Source organism: Biomphalaria glabrata, chromosome 4, assembly GCF_947242115.1.
Source record: "Biomphalaria glabrata chromosome 4, xgBioGlab47.1, whole genome shotgun sequence".
Taxonomy (NCBI): Eukaryota; Metazoa; Mollusca; class Gastropoda; family Planorbidae; genus Biomphalaria; species Biomphalaria glabrata.
The window spans coordinates 25,650,976-25,669,469 of NC_074714.1; the positions used below are offsets into that span (position 1 = coordinate 25,650,976).

An 18,494-nucleotide genomic window follows, 5' to 3' on the forward strand; every position below is an offset into this window, starting at 1 on the left:
CGTAGAGAAGATATCATGTCTATAGTGGATCTACCACTCCTGAATCCACACTGAGACTCTGGGTAGACTCTAGAAGCTATCACTTGCAGCCTGGATAGTGCCACTCTAGCAAAGATTTTGCCCACTATACTGAGGAGAGAGATCTCTCTCCTCAGTATCCATTGATTACTTCCTCTAAATCCTACAAAATTTACTTTCCATTTTCTATACCAAAAATCATTAATGAAGTAATTTATTAATATTTTTTTTATTGATTTATATGTTGTTATCGACAATGATTCACTGTGTTACTTTCCAACTTGAATGGGAGGAATCATGCAAGACAGACAAACTGAGTAAGTTAATATAAGCTCAGTTTAGTCATATAAGGAGATCTATAATTGGCTGGGAGGGTGTCAGCCACAATGTTCTACTAACCCTAACCCTGCTAGACCGATCACGTGGTATACCTCAAGGAATCAATAGACAAACACAAACTGGACTGGTGACTCCTGGCAGAAAACAAGAGCCCAAAGTTTGAGGCCATGGGAATATGTGTCAGTCAATAGTCCAGCTTTTAGACCTAGTTGGTTAGAGCAGTAGTCAGTCAATAGTCCTTTTTAGACCTAGTTGGTTGGAGCAGGAGTCAGTCGATAGTCCAGTTTTTAGACCTAGTTGGTTGGAGCAGTAGTCAGTCAATAGTCCAGCTTTTAGACCTAGTTGGTTGGAGCAGTAGTCAGTCGATAGTCCAGCTTTTAGACTTAGTTGGTTGGAGCAGGAGTCAGTCGATAGTCCAGCTTTTAGACTTAGTTGGTTGGAGCAGTAGTCAGTCAATAGTCCAGCTTTTAAAATGTTTGTTTTGTTTATAAAATGTTTTACATGTTTCGGATGTTCCTTCAGAGTTGAAGATAGTTTACTTCCTAGTCCAAACCTCCCGCAGGACGACGGGGGATGGGAGCGGGCAGGGTTTGAACCCTCGACGGTCGATAAATCCGAACGACAGTCCAGCGCACAAACCGCACGACCAGGCAGCCATCGGGATTTTAGACCTAGTTGGTTGGAGCAGGAGTCAGTCGATAGTCCAGTTTTTAGACCTAGTTGGTTGGAGCAGTAGTCAGTCAATAGTCCAGCTTTTAGACCTATTTGGTTGGACCAGAAGTCAGTCGATAGTCCAGTTTTTAGACCTGGTGGGTAAATATCAGGCCAGTTGGACATGTGTACTGTTTAATAAAGCTATAAGAAATAGTTGTCTTGATCTACTGTTTAATAAAGCTGTAAGAAATAGTTGTCTTGATCTACTGTTTAATAAAGCTATAAGAAATAGTTGTCTTGATCTACTGTTTAATAAAGCTATAAGAAATAGTTGTCTTGATCTACTGTTTAATAAAGCTATAAGAAATAGTTGTCTTGATCTACTGTTTGATCAAGCTGTGAGAACTCTCTCCACTTTTAAACCAGCACCATCAAAGGTCATGACCCTAGATTAGTTGTTGACACGTTATCATAGACCCTGCCCGGAGTTATGAAATAGTGCTTGAGGTATGGCAGAGATGGTCACGTGTCTGTAGGCATGAAGCACACTTCTGTCGAGACGATACCATTGTTTGACGTTCTTGACCTCTCACAGTGATGAAATAGAACCAGGCCCATTGGTTTGACGCAGCACGCACACTCTACAAACATACACATTTGTTGAACTGCAAAATGTTTGTATGACAAGTTACTAACTGTCACTTTAATTTGTCTCAGGATAGTTACTCTTTCGTTCACAGTGGTGTAGCAGAAATAGGAGTGGTGTTTTTTTGTAGTCATGAACAGTTGATGTCTTTACAATTCCTCTATCCAGCTTGCACAATCTTTGGCGAATATATACAAAAAAATGGAACCTGGAATCTGGCCACGGTTCTCGAAAACGGTTCTCGAAAACGGTTCTAACAATTTTCCTAGAATTGTGACAGCTGCTGTATATCTTTTGGAAAAGAATGACTAGCTATTTAGCCACACTGGGCAAGCTCTAGCTTGACAGTTATAATTTTTGAAAGTAGAAAAATAAATATTTAAATTTGGCCAGAGAATCTTTACCTAAGTCTCAGGGTGTTTCCTCATGTAGGCATTATTCATTCAAGAGTTTCATAAATGAATGTTCTGGAACATTTTGCGCACAGTCTTCTAAGTCTAGATCTAAAGGACTATCATTAGAACATTATAAAATCGAGTAGATATATACATTCGGGATTTTTTATCTGTGTGTGTGTGTGTGTGTGTGGGGGTAGCGCTGGACATTTAAGGTTTGGTGTACTACATAACATTTTTAGTTAAACCAGATTTTTTTTATATTTATGTAATCATTAAAAAGGATTTGTGAGTGTCGGTAATGCATATATATATATATATACTAGACATATGTTACCCGCGACCCGCGGGTCTTTATTTGCGCATTACTTTCGATATAGTCACTGAGAGTGTTTTGTAAACAATTAAACGAAATAATAATGTAATAAGTAAAGCGAATGTGTCAATGTAAAAATAGTGTGAATGAAGCTATCAAATCAAAATTGCTAATAGGCTTAATTAAATCCATTTTTTTTTTTCAAATTAAAACATTTGCTTGTAGGCCTACATATATTTGATTAAAATTTGAGATGAATAGACTAAATTTTGTATGTTCATGTGTATAAAGTATAAAGTAGATCTTGAGGTAGACGTAGATCTAGATCTACACTAATCCAGAGTTCTGTGCTGCGCATGCGTGAACTTTTTTTCATGAATGAATTTATATAGGCCTATCTCAACACGGCTACGCAGCTTTAGCGAACAGCGAACGAATGTATTAAAAATGCTTTAGAAAAACAAATTTGAATGTTAATTTGATTAAAATATCAAATGCATGGACAATAATTAGTATGTTTATGTGTTAAAGCATAAAACTATCTTTGCGAAAAGAAGTTTTATCATCTTAGAGTTCAGTAAGAGTTTTAGACCTAGGCCTAGGAATAGACTCAGACCTCAGAAGAGAGATGTGTTAATGTGTAACCATTTGGTAATGTCTAATGAAAGAATGTTCGCCAGGAAATCTGTAGATATCAGGAACTAATTTATGTAAAAAATGCTTTTGAATAATCTAGTGGATTGGATTTAGATGTATGATAAACGTAGCTAATGATCCTTTCACGTTTTTTCTCTTTCGCTACGAAAATAAAATTAGTTTTGCGAAAATGGGTTTACCCGAAGTCGATACATTCTTATCTATTAAAAACGAAAAGAGCGATAGCTTTGTTAAATGAATGGGATTATAAAGTAACAATAAAACGAAATAATTTTTAGTACGCGATTCATGAATGAATATAGATCTAGGCCTTTAACTCGGCTTCGCAGCTTTCGTAAACGAATGTAGCTTTAGAAAACCAAATTTGAATGTTTATTTGATCAAAATATGAAATGAATGGACTTTAATTAATATGTTTATGTGTTAAAGTATAAAACTATCTGTGCGAAGAGAAGTTTTATCATCTTAGAGTTGAATTAGAGTTTTAGATCTAGGGATGGGATTATAAAGTAAACAATTAAACGAATTAATATTTAGTACGCGATTCATTACTGAATTGTCTAATGAAAGAATGTTCGTCAGGAAATCTGTAATCACAGATATAAGGAACTAATTAATGTAAAAAATGCTTTTGAAACACAAAATTGAAGGTTAATTTTATTATATAATGAAATCAATGGATCTTCTTTTGTCTTTTCATGTGTCAAAGTAAAAAACTATCTGCGCAAATTGTATTTCTTAAAATTAGATCTAGGTCTAAATCCTTTCTATCTTTTCTCATGTCAACATTGTAGACATGGCCTAGATCCATAAAATACTATAGCTGTAATAGAGTCGGACAACTTTATTTTTTTTGAGGGTCTTACATTTGTTTTAGGGCTACAATACATTCACTAAGGTCTAAGTTGGTACCCAAGGAACATTCCTGCCTAGTTTTATCAAGATTGGTCAAGCGGTTTTGATGTCTATAAGTAACATACATACATACATACATACATACATACCCCTCACATTCTACTTTATAATATAGATATATATATATATACATATATATATATATATATTTATATATATATATCGTCTTGGCTAGTCAAGGCAGACACATTTGTCAAAAATAGAAATAGTTTTTCTATTGACTCAGAGACAACACTTAAGAGTCTAAAGAAAAGCTCACTGCTCGTGTATGTCTGTGAATACTGTGATTCATTGTAACAAATAAATACAAAAATATGAGAACATTTAATAAGTTCAATTATGTATTTGCAGCTTTGGTTTACTGACATGTCTCATCAAATACATTGTCAATATCAATTATTTTTTAAATAATTTAATTTCTGTCCTCATCTGAGCGTGCGAGTGTCTGTGGGAACCTGTAAATCTGAGCGTGCGAGTGTCTGTGGTAACCATGTAGATATGAAATATTCTCTTCAGGCCGGAGTTGATGCTGTGTCTTCATGCCGGAGTTGATGCTGTGTCTTTACGAAATGCTCTAAGTTGTCAACACTTTACTTGATTTGTACTTAAAGAACTTGCCATTTAAAGGTGTGTGTGCGGGTTTATGTCAGCTTAACCGTGTCAGTCTAACCTGGTTAAAGAAAGACGCTAAAGGTCAATGGTGCGTGTATTTGAGGTCATTAAATGTTTTTGGAAAAACAACATGAGTTAATGAATGGTGTCCACTTTTTTAGGGGTCATTACTTCGTGACGTAGAACAGGACAGACATGAAGCTTTGAGTCCACATGGCGAATAATAAGAGGCTTCAAGAGAGCGTGATGGAGGCAGCAGCGAGGCGTTTTCATTGCTATTTAAAAGCCTCAAAATACTTGTTTTATTTTTCCCTGGAACTATAAAGCCTCAATAGTGTACCTCTTTCTCCCATTGTCTCCGTCATTTCCTGTCTCTCCAAACTTGACCGATGAGACCAAACTGACAATTTCACTGATAGCTCAAATTAAACACGAGACTGATGAGCCGCACACAAACTATCATCTCTTCTTTCATTGTGGACAATGACCTCACTAGCCGTCAAATGAAACCATTTAGACACAAACTTTGGCCCATACGGCAGACGACCTTTTTTTTTCTGACCATTTGATTTCGGCTTCCTATCGTTTAGTCTGTTGTTGTTGACAGTTGAGCTCTAACGTCACGTCCTTCGTAGCACAGGTACTTAATGAACCAGTTTCAATTAAAAATAAAAGACATAAAAGACATTAATGAAAGTATTTAGAAGCTGATGAATACTCTGACATCTACACTGACATCTACACTGATATCTATACTCACATGTCATTCATCAACATTTCACTATTACAAATACTGTTTTGAGGGAAACAAATCACTTTGTTAAAAACTAGTCATGGACTTAATGAGCGGTCAGCGGCTGTGGTCAGTGGCATGGAATGAATCCAATGTACACATGAACTAGACATTTATGAAAAGAGATAAACTCCACTTTCACAAGAGGAACTATCAATATGTCAGGCCAGTTTAAAATGGAACAAAAAAAATGTGTGTTATTGACTGATTTCCCTGTTTCTGTTTGTTAGTGTAATGGTCACTACAGCTTTAGCTAGTGGTTCATAGGTGAACTGAATCGTAAGGTCACAGATGTCGCTGACCAACGGTTGACTCAAGGAAGTGTTGCTTGACCAGCTCAAAGACTAACGCTGTGTGTGTGTGTGTTTCTTAAGTTGAACTCGGATACAAATTTAACATTGGGCTAATAGAAATACTGGACATCTATCTACAATTTAAAGAAAAGTTTCCACAACCTTCCACACGACTCGAACTAAAGCCCTTCTGTGTTTGAACCGATTTGTTCCCACACAGACATGAACCTCGCGTTAAATATAAGACTCATTATTACAAAAATATTACAAACCTTGGTATCTAACCCGATAACTTGCTGAGTCTCAGCTGATAATTTAAGTTTTGTGACAAACGCAAAATAAAATATAAACTATGGACATAAACTTGACCATTCTGAGCACAGCTAAAGGCTACGAACATATAACAAGTACTACACACCCGTTGATTGCTCACAGGCTATGTTGTTTAGTTTGGACGGAACAACCCTGTCTTTTGAACTTTCAATAAACTGCCCAGATTTGAATGATCCCCCAAACAAACTGTCTAGATTTGAATGATCCCCCAAACAAACTGTCTAGATTTGAATGATCCCCCAAACAAACTGTCTAGATTTGAATGATCCCCCAAACAAACTGTCTAGATTTGAATGATCCCCCAAACAAACTGTCTAGATTTGAATGATCCCCCAAACAAACTGTCTAGATTTGAATGATCCCCCTAACAAACTGTCTAGATTTGAATGATCCCCCCAAAAAAACTGTCTAGATTTGAATGATCCCCCAAACAAACTGTCTAGATTTGAATGATCCCCCAAACAAACTGTCTAGATTTGAATGATCCCCCAAACAAACTGTCTAGATTTGAATGATCCCCCAAACAAACTGTCTAGATTTGAATGATCCCCCAAACAAACTGTCTAGATTTGAATGATCCCCCTAACAAACTGTCTAGATTTGAATGATCCCCCAAAAAAACTGTCTAGATTTGAATGATCCCCCAAACAAACTGTCTAGATTTGAATGATCCCCCAAACAAACTGTCTAGATTTGAATGATCCCCCAAACAAACTGTCTAGATTTGAATGATCCCCCAAACAAACTGTCTAGATTTGAATGATCCCCCAAACAAACTGTCTAGATTTGAATGATCCCCCAAACAAACTGTCTAGATTTGAATGATCCCCCAAACAAACTGTCTAGATTTGAATGATCCCCCAAACAAACTGTCTCGACTCTAGACCGTGAATTCTAGTGTCTGTTGCATTGAATTGGAACGGCCAGCTCTCTTTCCTTTTGCTCTCTCTCTCTCTCTCTCTCTCTCTCTCTCTCTTTTTTCTTTCACCGTTTTACTGTCAGAAGAGTTGTAACTCTTGTATCTCTAGGTTTGTAAGACTGATTGAACAAAGTGCTCTGTCTAGAAGAGGTCCAAGTATGGTTAAATAAAGCGCTTAGTCTGGAGAAGGTCTAAGCTAGGGCTCATATTTAACACAGCTATTTCCAATGAGTCGCACACTCCGGGTGCACGCACTAAAATACATGGCCGAAGGCCGAGCACACCGGGAACCCCGCCTTTTTCCTATAGTATACCAAGCTAACCATGAAGGACTAATTATTGATGAAACTGATTCTTGAGGATCGGTGCCTAGATTACCTACAAGGTCTTGGAAGCTCTCTTATAACTCAGCACTGTGCCATGGGAATGTGCTCGCACTTCCTTACACTCCCGCGGGAGTCGAGTGTTATTATCCATTCAGCCTAATCACTTCCTCTAGCGATTATTTCCAGCCATCTTTCTCTCTCTCTCTCTCTCTCTTTCTCTCTGAAATTCCCTATTTCTTTTCTTTTTGTATTCTGCGCATCTTAATGCTATCTGACGTAGATTATTGACTTGAATTGGAATGACCTGCTTAGAACGCACACGACACAAACACACACTCATAAGTTTTGGCCGTAAATTCTAGTATCACTTTTATAATTTCCCTTTCTAAACAACTAAAAAGGACATATGTTATGTATAATTTCAATGGAAATATTTAATAGACTCTATGTTGCTTTTCAAACACCCTATTTACCAACACTTGAATCAAAGTAATTAATCATTCATTTCATCCCTTTTTGATACACCTCCTTCCCACTTACACACTATATTTATAATAACCCTGTGAATTACAGAACATACGAATGTATAAAATAACAACTCCCGTCCACGAAAACACAACTGATAATACAACAGGTCTGTTGGTCATGTTGTTACATTCACTCTGACAATTGTTTGAATTCTACATTCTATTTTATTTTTCTATGTCTAAAGGAAAAGACAGTGCTGGAATTATTTATTGACACTCATACACGCGCAAAATCATTTAGAGTCTAGACACTACTGTAAAAAAAAAAGATTCTATATTTTTGATTCTAGGATTAGTCTCTACTCATAGATCTAGTCTCTACTCATAGATCTAGTCTCTACCCATAGATCTAGTCTATACTCATAGATCTAGTCTTTACCTATAGATCTAGTCTCTACCTATAGATCTAGTCTCTACCCATAGATCTAGTCTCTACCCATAGGTCTAGTCTCTACCTATAGATCTAGTCTCTGCCTATAGATCTAGTCTTTACCATAGATCTAGTCTCTACCCATAGATCTAGTCTCTACCCATAGATCTAGTCTCTACACATAGATCTAGTCTCTACCTATAGATCTAGTCTCTACCTATAGATCTAGTCTCTACCCATAGATCTAGTCTCTACCCATAGGTCTAGTCTCTACCCATAGATCTAGTCTTTACCTATAGATCTAGTCTCTACCCATAGATCTAGTCTATACTCATAGATCTAGTCTCTACCTATAGATCTAGTCTTTATCATAGATCTAGTCTCTACCCATAGATCTAGTCTCTACTCATAGATCTAGTCTCTACCTATAGATCTAGTCTCTACTCATAGATCTAGTCTCTACCCATAGATCTAGTCTCTACTCATAGATCTAGTCTCTACCCGTAGATCTAGTCTTTACCATAGATCTAGTCTCTACCCATAGATCTAGTCTCTACTCATAGATCTAGTCTCTACCCATAGATCTAGTCTCTACTCATAGATCTAGTCTCTACCCATAGATCTAGGCTCTACCCATAGATCTAGTCTCTACCCATAGATCTAGGCTCTACCCATAGATCTAGTCTCTACCCATAGATCTAGTCTCTACCCATAGATCTAGGCTCTACCCATAGATCTAGTCTCTACTCATAGATCTAGTCTCTACCCATAGATCTAGTCTCTACTCATAGATCTAGTCTCTACCCATAGATCTAGTCTCTACCCATAGATCTAGTCTCTACCTCCTTGGACCATATCTAAAGGAAGCGGAAATGTAAATACAATAAGACATAAAAAAAAATTACAAATTGACTTTGGGTAAAAGAAAAAATGCTTTTAAAATACAGAAAGTCTTATTTTTGTCCTATTTCTATTCATGCTTTCTATACATAGGATGCGGCCATTTGGGCAAATACCGAAAATAGAATACAAAGGTTTAATTGGAAATTTGCGGTGTATCGCAAATAGTGGTGTTCAGGTTGCGAATCTGTCAAAAACCGCGTCTATGTAAGGATATAAGTGGTATAAGGAACTGCGTTCGAAATTTCATGCGAGCGAATCTCTTTACTAGTTGAAAAGATTTCTTGATCAGTCAGTCAGTTTGTGGTATTTTAGGAATATTATATAAGATTGTTTTTCAATTTTTCGAATGCTTTATTTTAACATTGAATAGATTTTGATAATTTCGAAGCTTACTTAACAAATGACAAAAAACATATCATTTATTTCAATAATCTAAATATGGCCATCACACTAGTTTCGTCAAAGATTTTCATTTGACAGTCCCTGGGGCGCTGCTTGTCCTAATGGGACGCTCCACTTTCTCTTTTCTCAAACGCCAAAAGAACTGGTTTGACAGGCGTCAAGAGCCCAAATTGTTTGACCTCGACATCACAGCCCAATTTGGGCTCCGTCTTGTCGTTCAGCACGACCTTCACCCTCCTCAGAACATGAACCAGCGCCTGTTTCAGCTCTAGATATGCCAAGCGCATGCCCAGACATAGCCTCGGACCCTGACCGAAACAGATGAAAGCCATGGGGTCACGCTTGGCCTTTTCCTCCTGAGAAAACCTCTCAGGGTCGAATTTATGGGGCTCCGGCCATAGTTTGGGATCCGTCAGGATATGCCAGAAAGGGATCATGATGCAAGCTCCTTTAGGGATAGTGATGCCATTGTACGTCCGTGTTTCTTTGGCCTTCCGGTTGATAGTTGGGATAGGTGGGTGGAGCCTAAGAGTCTCGCTAATGACACATTCTGTGTAGTGCAACTTCTGAAGGTCGTCAGTGGTTGGTGTTTCATTCGCTAGGACACTTGTGATTTCTTCGTAGACTTTTTCCTAGATTCAAACATAAGCAAGAAAAATTATAATCGGGTTTTGTAGTACTGTAAAACTAGAATCAAAATTACAACTAGAACTAAAACTAAAACTCAAATTTATCTTAAACTACAACTAAGTTATAACTGAGATTTTAATAAAAACTAAAACAACAATCAAACCTAAATTTAATTATAGATTGTTTTGCTTATAGCAATATTTTTTTACAACATGTTTATGGACCACACCTCTGTAGACCCGTTGCAGTATACATGTATAAGACCTGTTGCACTATACATGTATAAGACCTGTTGCAGTATACATGTATAAGACCTGTTGCAGTATACATGTATAAGACCCGTTGCAGTATACATGTATAAGACCCGTTGCAGTATACATGTATAAGACCTGTTGCAGTATACATGTATAAGACCCGTTGCAGTATACATGTATAAGACCCGTTGCAGTATACATGTATAAGACCCGTTGCAGTATACATGTATAAGACCTGTTGCAGTATACATGTATAAGACCCGTTGCAGTATACATGTATAAGACCCGTTGCAGTATACATGTATAAGACCCGTTGCAGTATACATGTATAAGACCTGTTCAAATTGTTCAAGTACTGCGTCCCACCTCTATATCTTCTTTTTGTCAGTTCCAAGTGTTATGTAGAATTGGAGAAAAGAAATTCCCAAACTTTTAACGGGAATGTAAAATGTATAGTTCACAAAGTGCCTAGGTTGTCAATTAGAGTCAAACTGAATTTCCATTTGATTGGATCAAAAATTATCTTATCTTATCTAAAAGTTTAGTTTATCCTGACAACGTAGTTAAAGTTTCATTATAGGAGTCTTGTGAATGTTTAGTCTCTTGACAAGTGTCTAGGCAGTGCTGTTTATAGTAAGAGTAATGCAGTATAGTAAGATTTTTTTTCCATTCTGGGTTTATTTACGACTGATGGTCACATTTTGATGATATAAACATTTTGTATATAAAACAATAAACTTATTAGTCAATGAATGTCATTCACCTGAATTTCCTGATGTTTGGCCAGTTCAAATAAACACATCTGAAGAGAAGTGGCTGTAGTCTCTAGTCCAGCAAAGATGACCAGCATGGACTGCCCTATGACCTCCTCATCGTCAAGTCCTTTGCTCAGATCAATCTTCTCGTGACTGACTCCTTCGTCCTCAGTGTCCTGCCGTCCGGCTTTGATGTTGTCGTTAGCTTTGAGCAGAAGATCCAGGAAGTCCACGTGTTTCTGGTCAGACTCAGAACTCTTGTTTCTCCTTCTTGCCTCGATGGTGGACGTTAAAATGTCCTGAAAGTAAGAGTTGGCTTTCAGATTCACCGCCTCAAACAGCTGAACGGATCTAAAGATCTTATTGCAGGTGTAAACCAGTTTTGGAACTCTGTGCATTAACATAAGAATAAAACTCGTAATGCTTCCGGGGTTGAGAACCAACATGTTCTTACCGTGTTCGTAAAACTCCGAGCTTTCTTTCTTCACAAACTTTGCGTCTAATCCGAAAGCCACCTTGGCAATGATCTCGCAAGAATATCGCGCGCTGGCGTCTTTAATTGGCACAACAGTTCCGTCTTGAGCACACTGGGCCAGGTAGTCGGCCAATCTCTTAGCCGAAACGTCTACAGATTTGGAAATGTATTTTAGCTTGCCAGAGCTGAATGTCGGTGAGACAACCTGCCGATGGCGCCGCCAGTCGTTGCCCCTAGCGAAGAACAAACACCTGGCCAGGGGTGTGTTTGAGTTGAGCTTATCAGCCCTGTCTACGAAGTTGTTGAAGTCCTTGATCATTATGGTCCGCAGGAGATCTAAATTAGTAGTAAGCAGCCACATACGGCTAGTGATCTTCAAGCCAACAATGTCGCCATATTGTTCAATGAGCAGTGCTACTTGTTGCCTGGAATAAATCCAAGTCAATGAAATTTTAAAAAAATTTTTAAAAAGTACTTTAAAATTATTAACTTAGTCATTTAGTAAAATAACTAATCAAATGTTAATTTTAAATCCAAGTATTTAAAACATTAAAAACCCAGGTTTAAATGACTACACAATGGATAATTCAAGCTAGAACTAGATGAAATAAGGCAAAGGCTAATCAATGAACTGAAACAATCTTCAAGTGGTCAAGCTAATTAGGTAGATTGATACAAATTTCAAATAGACATTAGAGACAAAGGGTTACACGATTGCGTGTCTGAGAGACTGTTTGATTACTCAAGGGGGTGCGAGTTCGAATCCTTATCAGATTTATTTTTAAGTGTTTTTGTAAAGGCAGCACGTAAACCCCCTTTTCTAGAGTTCCACAAAAGAGATTGCCCCCTAACTCAATGTGCTATACAAAAGCTAGTCATAGAATGTACACACGCTCTCAAAAACAATCTTTCGTCAACTTTTGGAAACAAAAGTGGTGTAATATTTTCATTGAACAAGACTTGAACAGGTCTCTAAACAAGACTTGAACAGGTCTCTAAACAAGACTTGAACAGGTCTCTAAACAAGACTTGAACAGGTCTCTAAACAAGACTTGAACATGTCTCTAAACAAGACTTGAACAGGTCTCTAAACAAGACTTGAACATGTCTCTAAACAAGACTTGAACAGGTCTCTAAACAAGACTTGAACAGGTCTCTAAACAAGACTTGAACAGGTCTCTAAACAAGACTTGAACAGGTCTCTAAACAAGACTTGAACAGGTCTCTAAACAAGACTTGAACAGGTCTCTAAACAAGACTTGAACAGGTCTCTAAGCTCCACCGCTACGTCCTAGTGCAAACTAAATATTTTGATTGGACAAAGTGAGTTCAGATCATTCAAGTTTTTTCTTTTTTAAAATATCAAAGAAAAACTGACCGAAAGTTAGTTCCCGCGAAAAATCGACTTGGCAGGTTAGGATAGGTCACACCAAGTCTTGACCAGTCATCGTTGTTTGGCTCAACACTTCTGGAACTGAACAGGTAGTAGAAAAGCAGAATGACCACAAGGGAGGCAGCAAGACACGTACTGCAGGACACGCAGGACATCAGAGACAAGATTGTCCAACTGTCCGTAGAGGTCATTGTGAGTCTCTGAAACACAAAGGCAAACATCTTGGTGTCAATCTGATCTGATACAAGTTTACATCTTCGATGTTATTTTTATTGTATCTTTCTTTTAGAGAATACTTGTAGTTACATCAATATCTTAGACACAACACAAAGGGCAACAAAACAAAGCGATAAAGACATATGAGGGCGCAGTCGTCATAATTGAATGTTCCACAATATCTGCTTCACTAGAGCCATAAGTTTTGATTTATAATTTAGTGCTGATTCTGTGAAGTCCAACTGCCATTTTTTCCCCATAAAAATTGATTACATTAACATTGTTATAGGCAACACTGAGGAGAACAAACTGTGCAATAAAAACTTCCAAGGACGCTGTCGTTCTGACTGAATGTCTATAATCTCCCCTTCACCGGCGACAAAAGTGACTTAGTCACGATTTCATTATTTTTATTTTTTTAAATTGATTTTTAATTTGTCTTTTTGAATGAAAGAAATTAATAAAACCAATGAAATCTTTGTATAATGTCGACTTTGTGTCATACATTTTGTGATGTAGTAGAGACTCTCCAGAACAATACAGTTTCAAGTGTCGGTTTAATTTATAGATTAGGTTAAAATAAAATAACTAGAGAAACCATATATATATGATTCTCTTCATGGCTCAAGAGTTTGGACACCATGTTATGGAAAGATCACTCTTTTATTTCTGCAAGTCGGAAGAAGTCATGGAAAGAGAACAAGTAATGTACTCTGTATTCACCCGTCACTACATAGCAGGGCCGGACTTAACCATTGTGGGGCCCAATGCGAAACGGATTTTGTGGGGCCAAGTTTGGGTAGGGATACGGATAAAGTGAAAATTAAGAGTTTGTAATTAGAAAATAAATTGGTCTTTGCAGTTTATTCATTCTTTACTACGTACAGAACTACTTTACGAGCATGTGTGTAGCGAAGTCATACAGTATATCATAAGAATTCTATTTCCTACATTGATCACGCTCAATAGCAGAATTACCAAATGTTTCAATCTATCTTTGAGAGTTGTTGATCTCAAGTAATTCTTCATTAGTTTGAGGCGCGAGAAGCTTCTTTCACTAAATTCCACAATTACGGGTACGTCATAATGCCGTTTTTTTTTTTATCGCGCATTTGCATTTTCCAAATTGAATGACACCCCAAAATGACAATTTTTGTGTATATATTTCAGGAGATTTGTATGGGTTTAAATAATTTCCAGATATTTCCAGGACTTTTTCGAATATTTTGCAATTTCAGGAGATTTCCAGGAGCTCTTGGTAAATTGACAGGAGACCGCGGGAAATCTGTTATAAGTTATAAAATAGCTTAATTTAATAATTTATATACCTAGAATTAGCGCGAGTCCCATGAAAGTGCGGAGCCCACTGCGGTCGCATAGGTGGCAGTGGCCTAAGTGGGGGGAGGGGGGGCTGCAAAATAGCGGCATATGCTACGCCGCCGGTCGACTAGTATCTTTTATTAAAGCTCCGGCCTCTGCCCGTATTTCACACACAGACAAACCCAAAAAAATCTCTTTTACTATCAATTCTTCTTCTCTCTCTCTCTCACTCACACACATTTATAAACTATATATAACTTTATATATATATATGTATATGTACACAAATTACAATTATTTTATTTTTAGCGGCCCCCGGAAGGGGAAAAGACTCTATTAAATTTGTGTGACATGTCTATCCGTCTGTCCGCCTGTCCGTCCGTCCCGTTTAGATCTCGTAAACTAGAAAAGATATTGAAAATCGGACATCACAATATTTAGACCATTCAAAGTTCTGATGCAACGGCTACTTTTTTTTCTGAAAGCGAAAAATCAAATCTTTAAAATCAGTTATGCAAGTATTTTTTTAAAGAGAAAAAGCTAATTAGTATGCATTATAAGTTATACCCAATTTAAAACGTTTAGTAATCTTATAAATTTTATTTTCGTAAACATTCATTTATCTAGAGATATGCCCTAGTATTTCATTTTTTTTTAGGATTCAAGTAAGAGATTGAGCCTTTTCAAAAAATTAGATCAATTATAAGACATCAATTAGGCCAGGGGAGGGGTGGTGGCTGAGCGGTAAAGCGCTTGGCTTCCGAACCGGGGGTATCGGATTCGAATCCTGGTGAAGAATGGGATTTTCAACTTTGGAATCTTTGGGCGCCTCTGAGTCCACTCAGCTCTAATGGGTACCTGGCATTAGTTTGGGAAAAGCAAAGGCGGTTGGTCGTTGTGCTGGCTACATGACACCCTCGTTAACCGTAGGCCACAAAAACAGATGAACTTTACATCATCTGCCCTATAGACCACAAGGTATGAAAGTGGAACTAGTTAGGCCAGGTTCACATCTTACTTTACATTCACTTTCACCTATCCCTTGATCTGCTGGGGCACTACACAAGATCTGTTAACCTTCTTTCTCCATTGTTACCTCTCATTCGTCTTTGATATAATTTCATTCGGATGTTCTTTCTGAAAATATTGAAGCCTGCCTGGGTGGACCACTTCGGGGGCCGATTCTGAGTTTGTATTTCGACACAAACTTTCTTTTGTAACCTTGTTTAAATTAACAAAGTGTTTAAATAGAAAATATAGGTAACTTGCAGACGCTTATTTGGGATTTTAATTTATTTATTTTTGTAAGAACACATTAAAGATGTTCTTGACTTACAGTGGGGTGTGATATCTATGTCTAGTTTAGCCTAGCAGGCACTCTACTGTTTTTACACATTTGACTTGCAATAGTGTCATGTATTTGAGAAAATGGTAATTAAGACAATTTTAATGTCCAAAACCATTACAAAGTTTTCTTTATAATTGATTAATGTGCATACAGTCTTTGATGTAGACACTACAACAGCATATAGACTTAGATCTGACCTTAACCCCCAATTTTTTGTTTGTTTTAGCGTATTTGTACACATGGCTTAGCTCCTCATAGCCTATTAATTTTCTATATAAAAAATATTAAGTAAATTCTAACAAATTGGTTAACTTTATTTGATTAATTCATGTGTTGTTATCTAGCATGAGCTTGTCTACAAAACTTGATGACGATTGGGTGAGTGTCTGTGGTTGAAAAACTGATCCAAACGTCCAAGAAACGACAGACACAGAGTGGGTCAATAAATGCGTTGATCTACTCATACATTCCAAAGCCTAATATTTTATGCTGTAAAATAAATTTCAAGAAAACATTATGGGAAACATGTTTATTAAAAAAAGTAAATTAAATGTAGCTTTTGTAAAACTTACCGGCTCAAAAACTGTATCTAATAAAACACACAGACAAATAATGTACAGATTGAGCCTCTACCATGTCAGCAGTTATTTGTTTATTTGTTTTTATAATATTTGCGTTGAGTGTCCAGAATTTTGGTCCAGTTACACTTGAGTGCAATCTTAGTGGTGATAGACAGACCTGGTGGTAAGTACCATGTGGTGTTATCAGCTGTAATCAACAAGGAGGAGGCAGTGGTATTTAATAATGTTTCTGTACTGAGAGGTATATACAAAGTATAATTCCCCTTTCAGACCTTGATGTAAGGTTCACCTGTTTCTATGGCCGACGGTTAACCTGGGTGTCATGTGGCCAGCACAACGACCAGCCGCCTTTACTTTCACTAATTTCATACACCTTTTAAAATTGAGTGAACTCAGGGATGTCTGAAGACCCCCCCCCCCCTTTTTCCAAAAAAAAAAAATCCCAGGCTTCACCGAGACCCGAGTCGTCCGTCTTTTTGGAAGCCACAAATGTTTTTGTTAGTGGAATTTTGTAACTGACTAGATTTCGAAGACTGTTGAGGCGTGGATGTCATCAGTTTGTTCTGCAGCCGCTAATGATGGTAGCTTCCTAGCTAATTCAACTAGCTTTCACGATGCACACAGAAATATGGAATTATGTCATTGAGAAATAGAGAAATAACATTTTGAACAACTTCAAACAAAATAGAAGACATTTGTAAATGCTTTGGGTTGGACTCTAGAGTAATGGTTGGACATTACTATTAGAACGAATTGGTTGTAATATTATTGTATTGCATTGACTTTAATGAAAATTTAATCTGCAGAGATTTCTAGATGCTTCTAGAAAGTATGGGATCACGTTTAATGAAGACAAAGTTACGATAACCACTGAGAAAGTTTGTCCCTTGGGATCAGACATTTCTAAAGTACACTGTTCACTGTCATCTTGTTGAATAAAGCCGTGATGTTGGTATTCTAGTAGTAGAGTTAGTTCATTAGAGTTGTTTCTATTTTCACCTGACAATGCTAGCGTGGGGTGTGGACATTCTCTCATCTGATCCTGCTCTTGTTAATGTACGGGCCTTACTACTTTATGTATAGCGCTTTGTTAGTGTACGGGCCTTACTACTTTATGTATAGCGCTTTGTTAGTGTACGGGCCTTACTACTTTATGTATAGCGCTTTGTTAGTGTACGGGCCTTACTACTTTATGTATAGCGCTTTGTTAGTGTACGGGCCTTACTACTTTATGTATAGCGCTTTGTTAGTGTACGGGCCTTACTACTTTATGTATAGCGCTTTGTTAGTGTACGGGCATAACCACTTTATGTATAGCGCTTTGTTAGTGTACGGGCCTTACTACTTTATGTATAGCGCTTTGTTAGTGTACGGGCCTTACTACTTTATGTATAGCGCTTTGTTAGTGTACGGGCCTTACTACTTTATGTATAGCGCTTTGTTAGTGTACGGGCCTTACTACTTTATGTATAGCGCTTTGTTAGTGCACGGGCCTTACTACTTTATGTATAGCGCTTTGTTAGTGTACGGGCCTTACTACTTTATGTATAGCGCTTTGTTAGTGTACGGGCCTTACTACTTTATGTATAGCGCTTTGTTAGTGTACGGGCCTTACTACTTTATGCATAGCGCTTTGTTACTGTACGGGCCTTACTACTTTATGCATAGCGCTTTGTTAGTGTACGGGCCTTACTACTTTATGCATAGCGCTTTGTTAGTTTACGGGCCTTACCACTTTATGTATAGCGCTTTGTTAGTGTACGGGCCTTACCACTTTATGTATAGCGCTTTGTTAGTGTACGGGCCTTACCACTTTATGTATAGCGCTTTGTTAGTGTACGGGCCTTACCACTTTATGTATAGCGCTTTGTTAGTGTACGGGCCTTACCACTTTATGTATAGCGCTTTGTTAGTGTACGGGCCTTACCACTTTATGTATAGCGCTTTGTTAGTGTACGGGCCTTACTACTTTATGTATAGCGCTTTGTTAGTTTACGGGCCTTACTACTTTATGTATAGCGCTTTGTTAATGTACGGGCCTTACTACTTTATGTATAGCGCTTTGTTAGTGTACGGGCCTTACTACTTTATGTATAGCGCTTTG

The 18,494-nt window shown here is 37.5% G+C and overlaps 2 protein-coding genes across 5 annotated transcripts in view; one reads left to right on the plus strand and one right to left on the minus strand.

Moving 5' to 3' along the window:
- Positions 1–18,494, plus strand: part of LOC106068013 (metabotropic glutamate receptor-like) — a 287,096-nt gene that overhangs the window by 157,765 nt on the left and 110,837 nt on the right. The window lies entirely within an intron of this gene.
- On the minus strand, positions 9,410–16,537 carry LOC106079470 (cytochrome P450 3A11-like). Its single transcript, XM_013240639.2, has 4 exons — positions 16,382–16,537; positions 12,911–13,125; positions 11,066–11,957; positions 9,410–10,050 (listed from the first exon to the last, which is right to left on the minus strand). Exons 2-4 carry the CDS (start codon positions 13,114–13,116, stop codon positions 9,517–9,519), a joined length of 1,632 nt encoding a protein of 543 aa, XP_013096093.2. The 5' UTR covers positions 13,117–13,125; positions 16,382–16,537; the 3' UTR covers positions 9,410–9,516.

Excerpts from the sequence above, each read along its gene's own strand:
- LOC106079470 (XM_013240639.2), bottom strand. The coding sequence starts at position 13,116 with ATGACCTCTACGGACAGTTGGACAATCTTGTCTCTGATGTCCTGCGTG. Across the intron at positions 11,958-12,910 it reads TTCGCGGGAACTAACTTTCG|GCAACAAGTAGCACTGCTCA; the intron begins GTCAGTTTTTCT and ends GATTTATTCCAG. Across the intron at positions 10,051-11,065 it reads CCAAACATCAGGAAATTCAG|GAAAAAGTCTACGAAGAAAT; the intron begins GTGAATGACATT and ends GTTTGAATCTAG.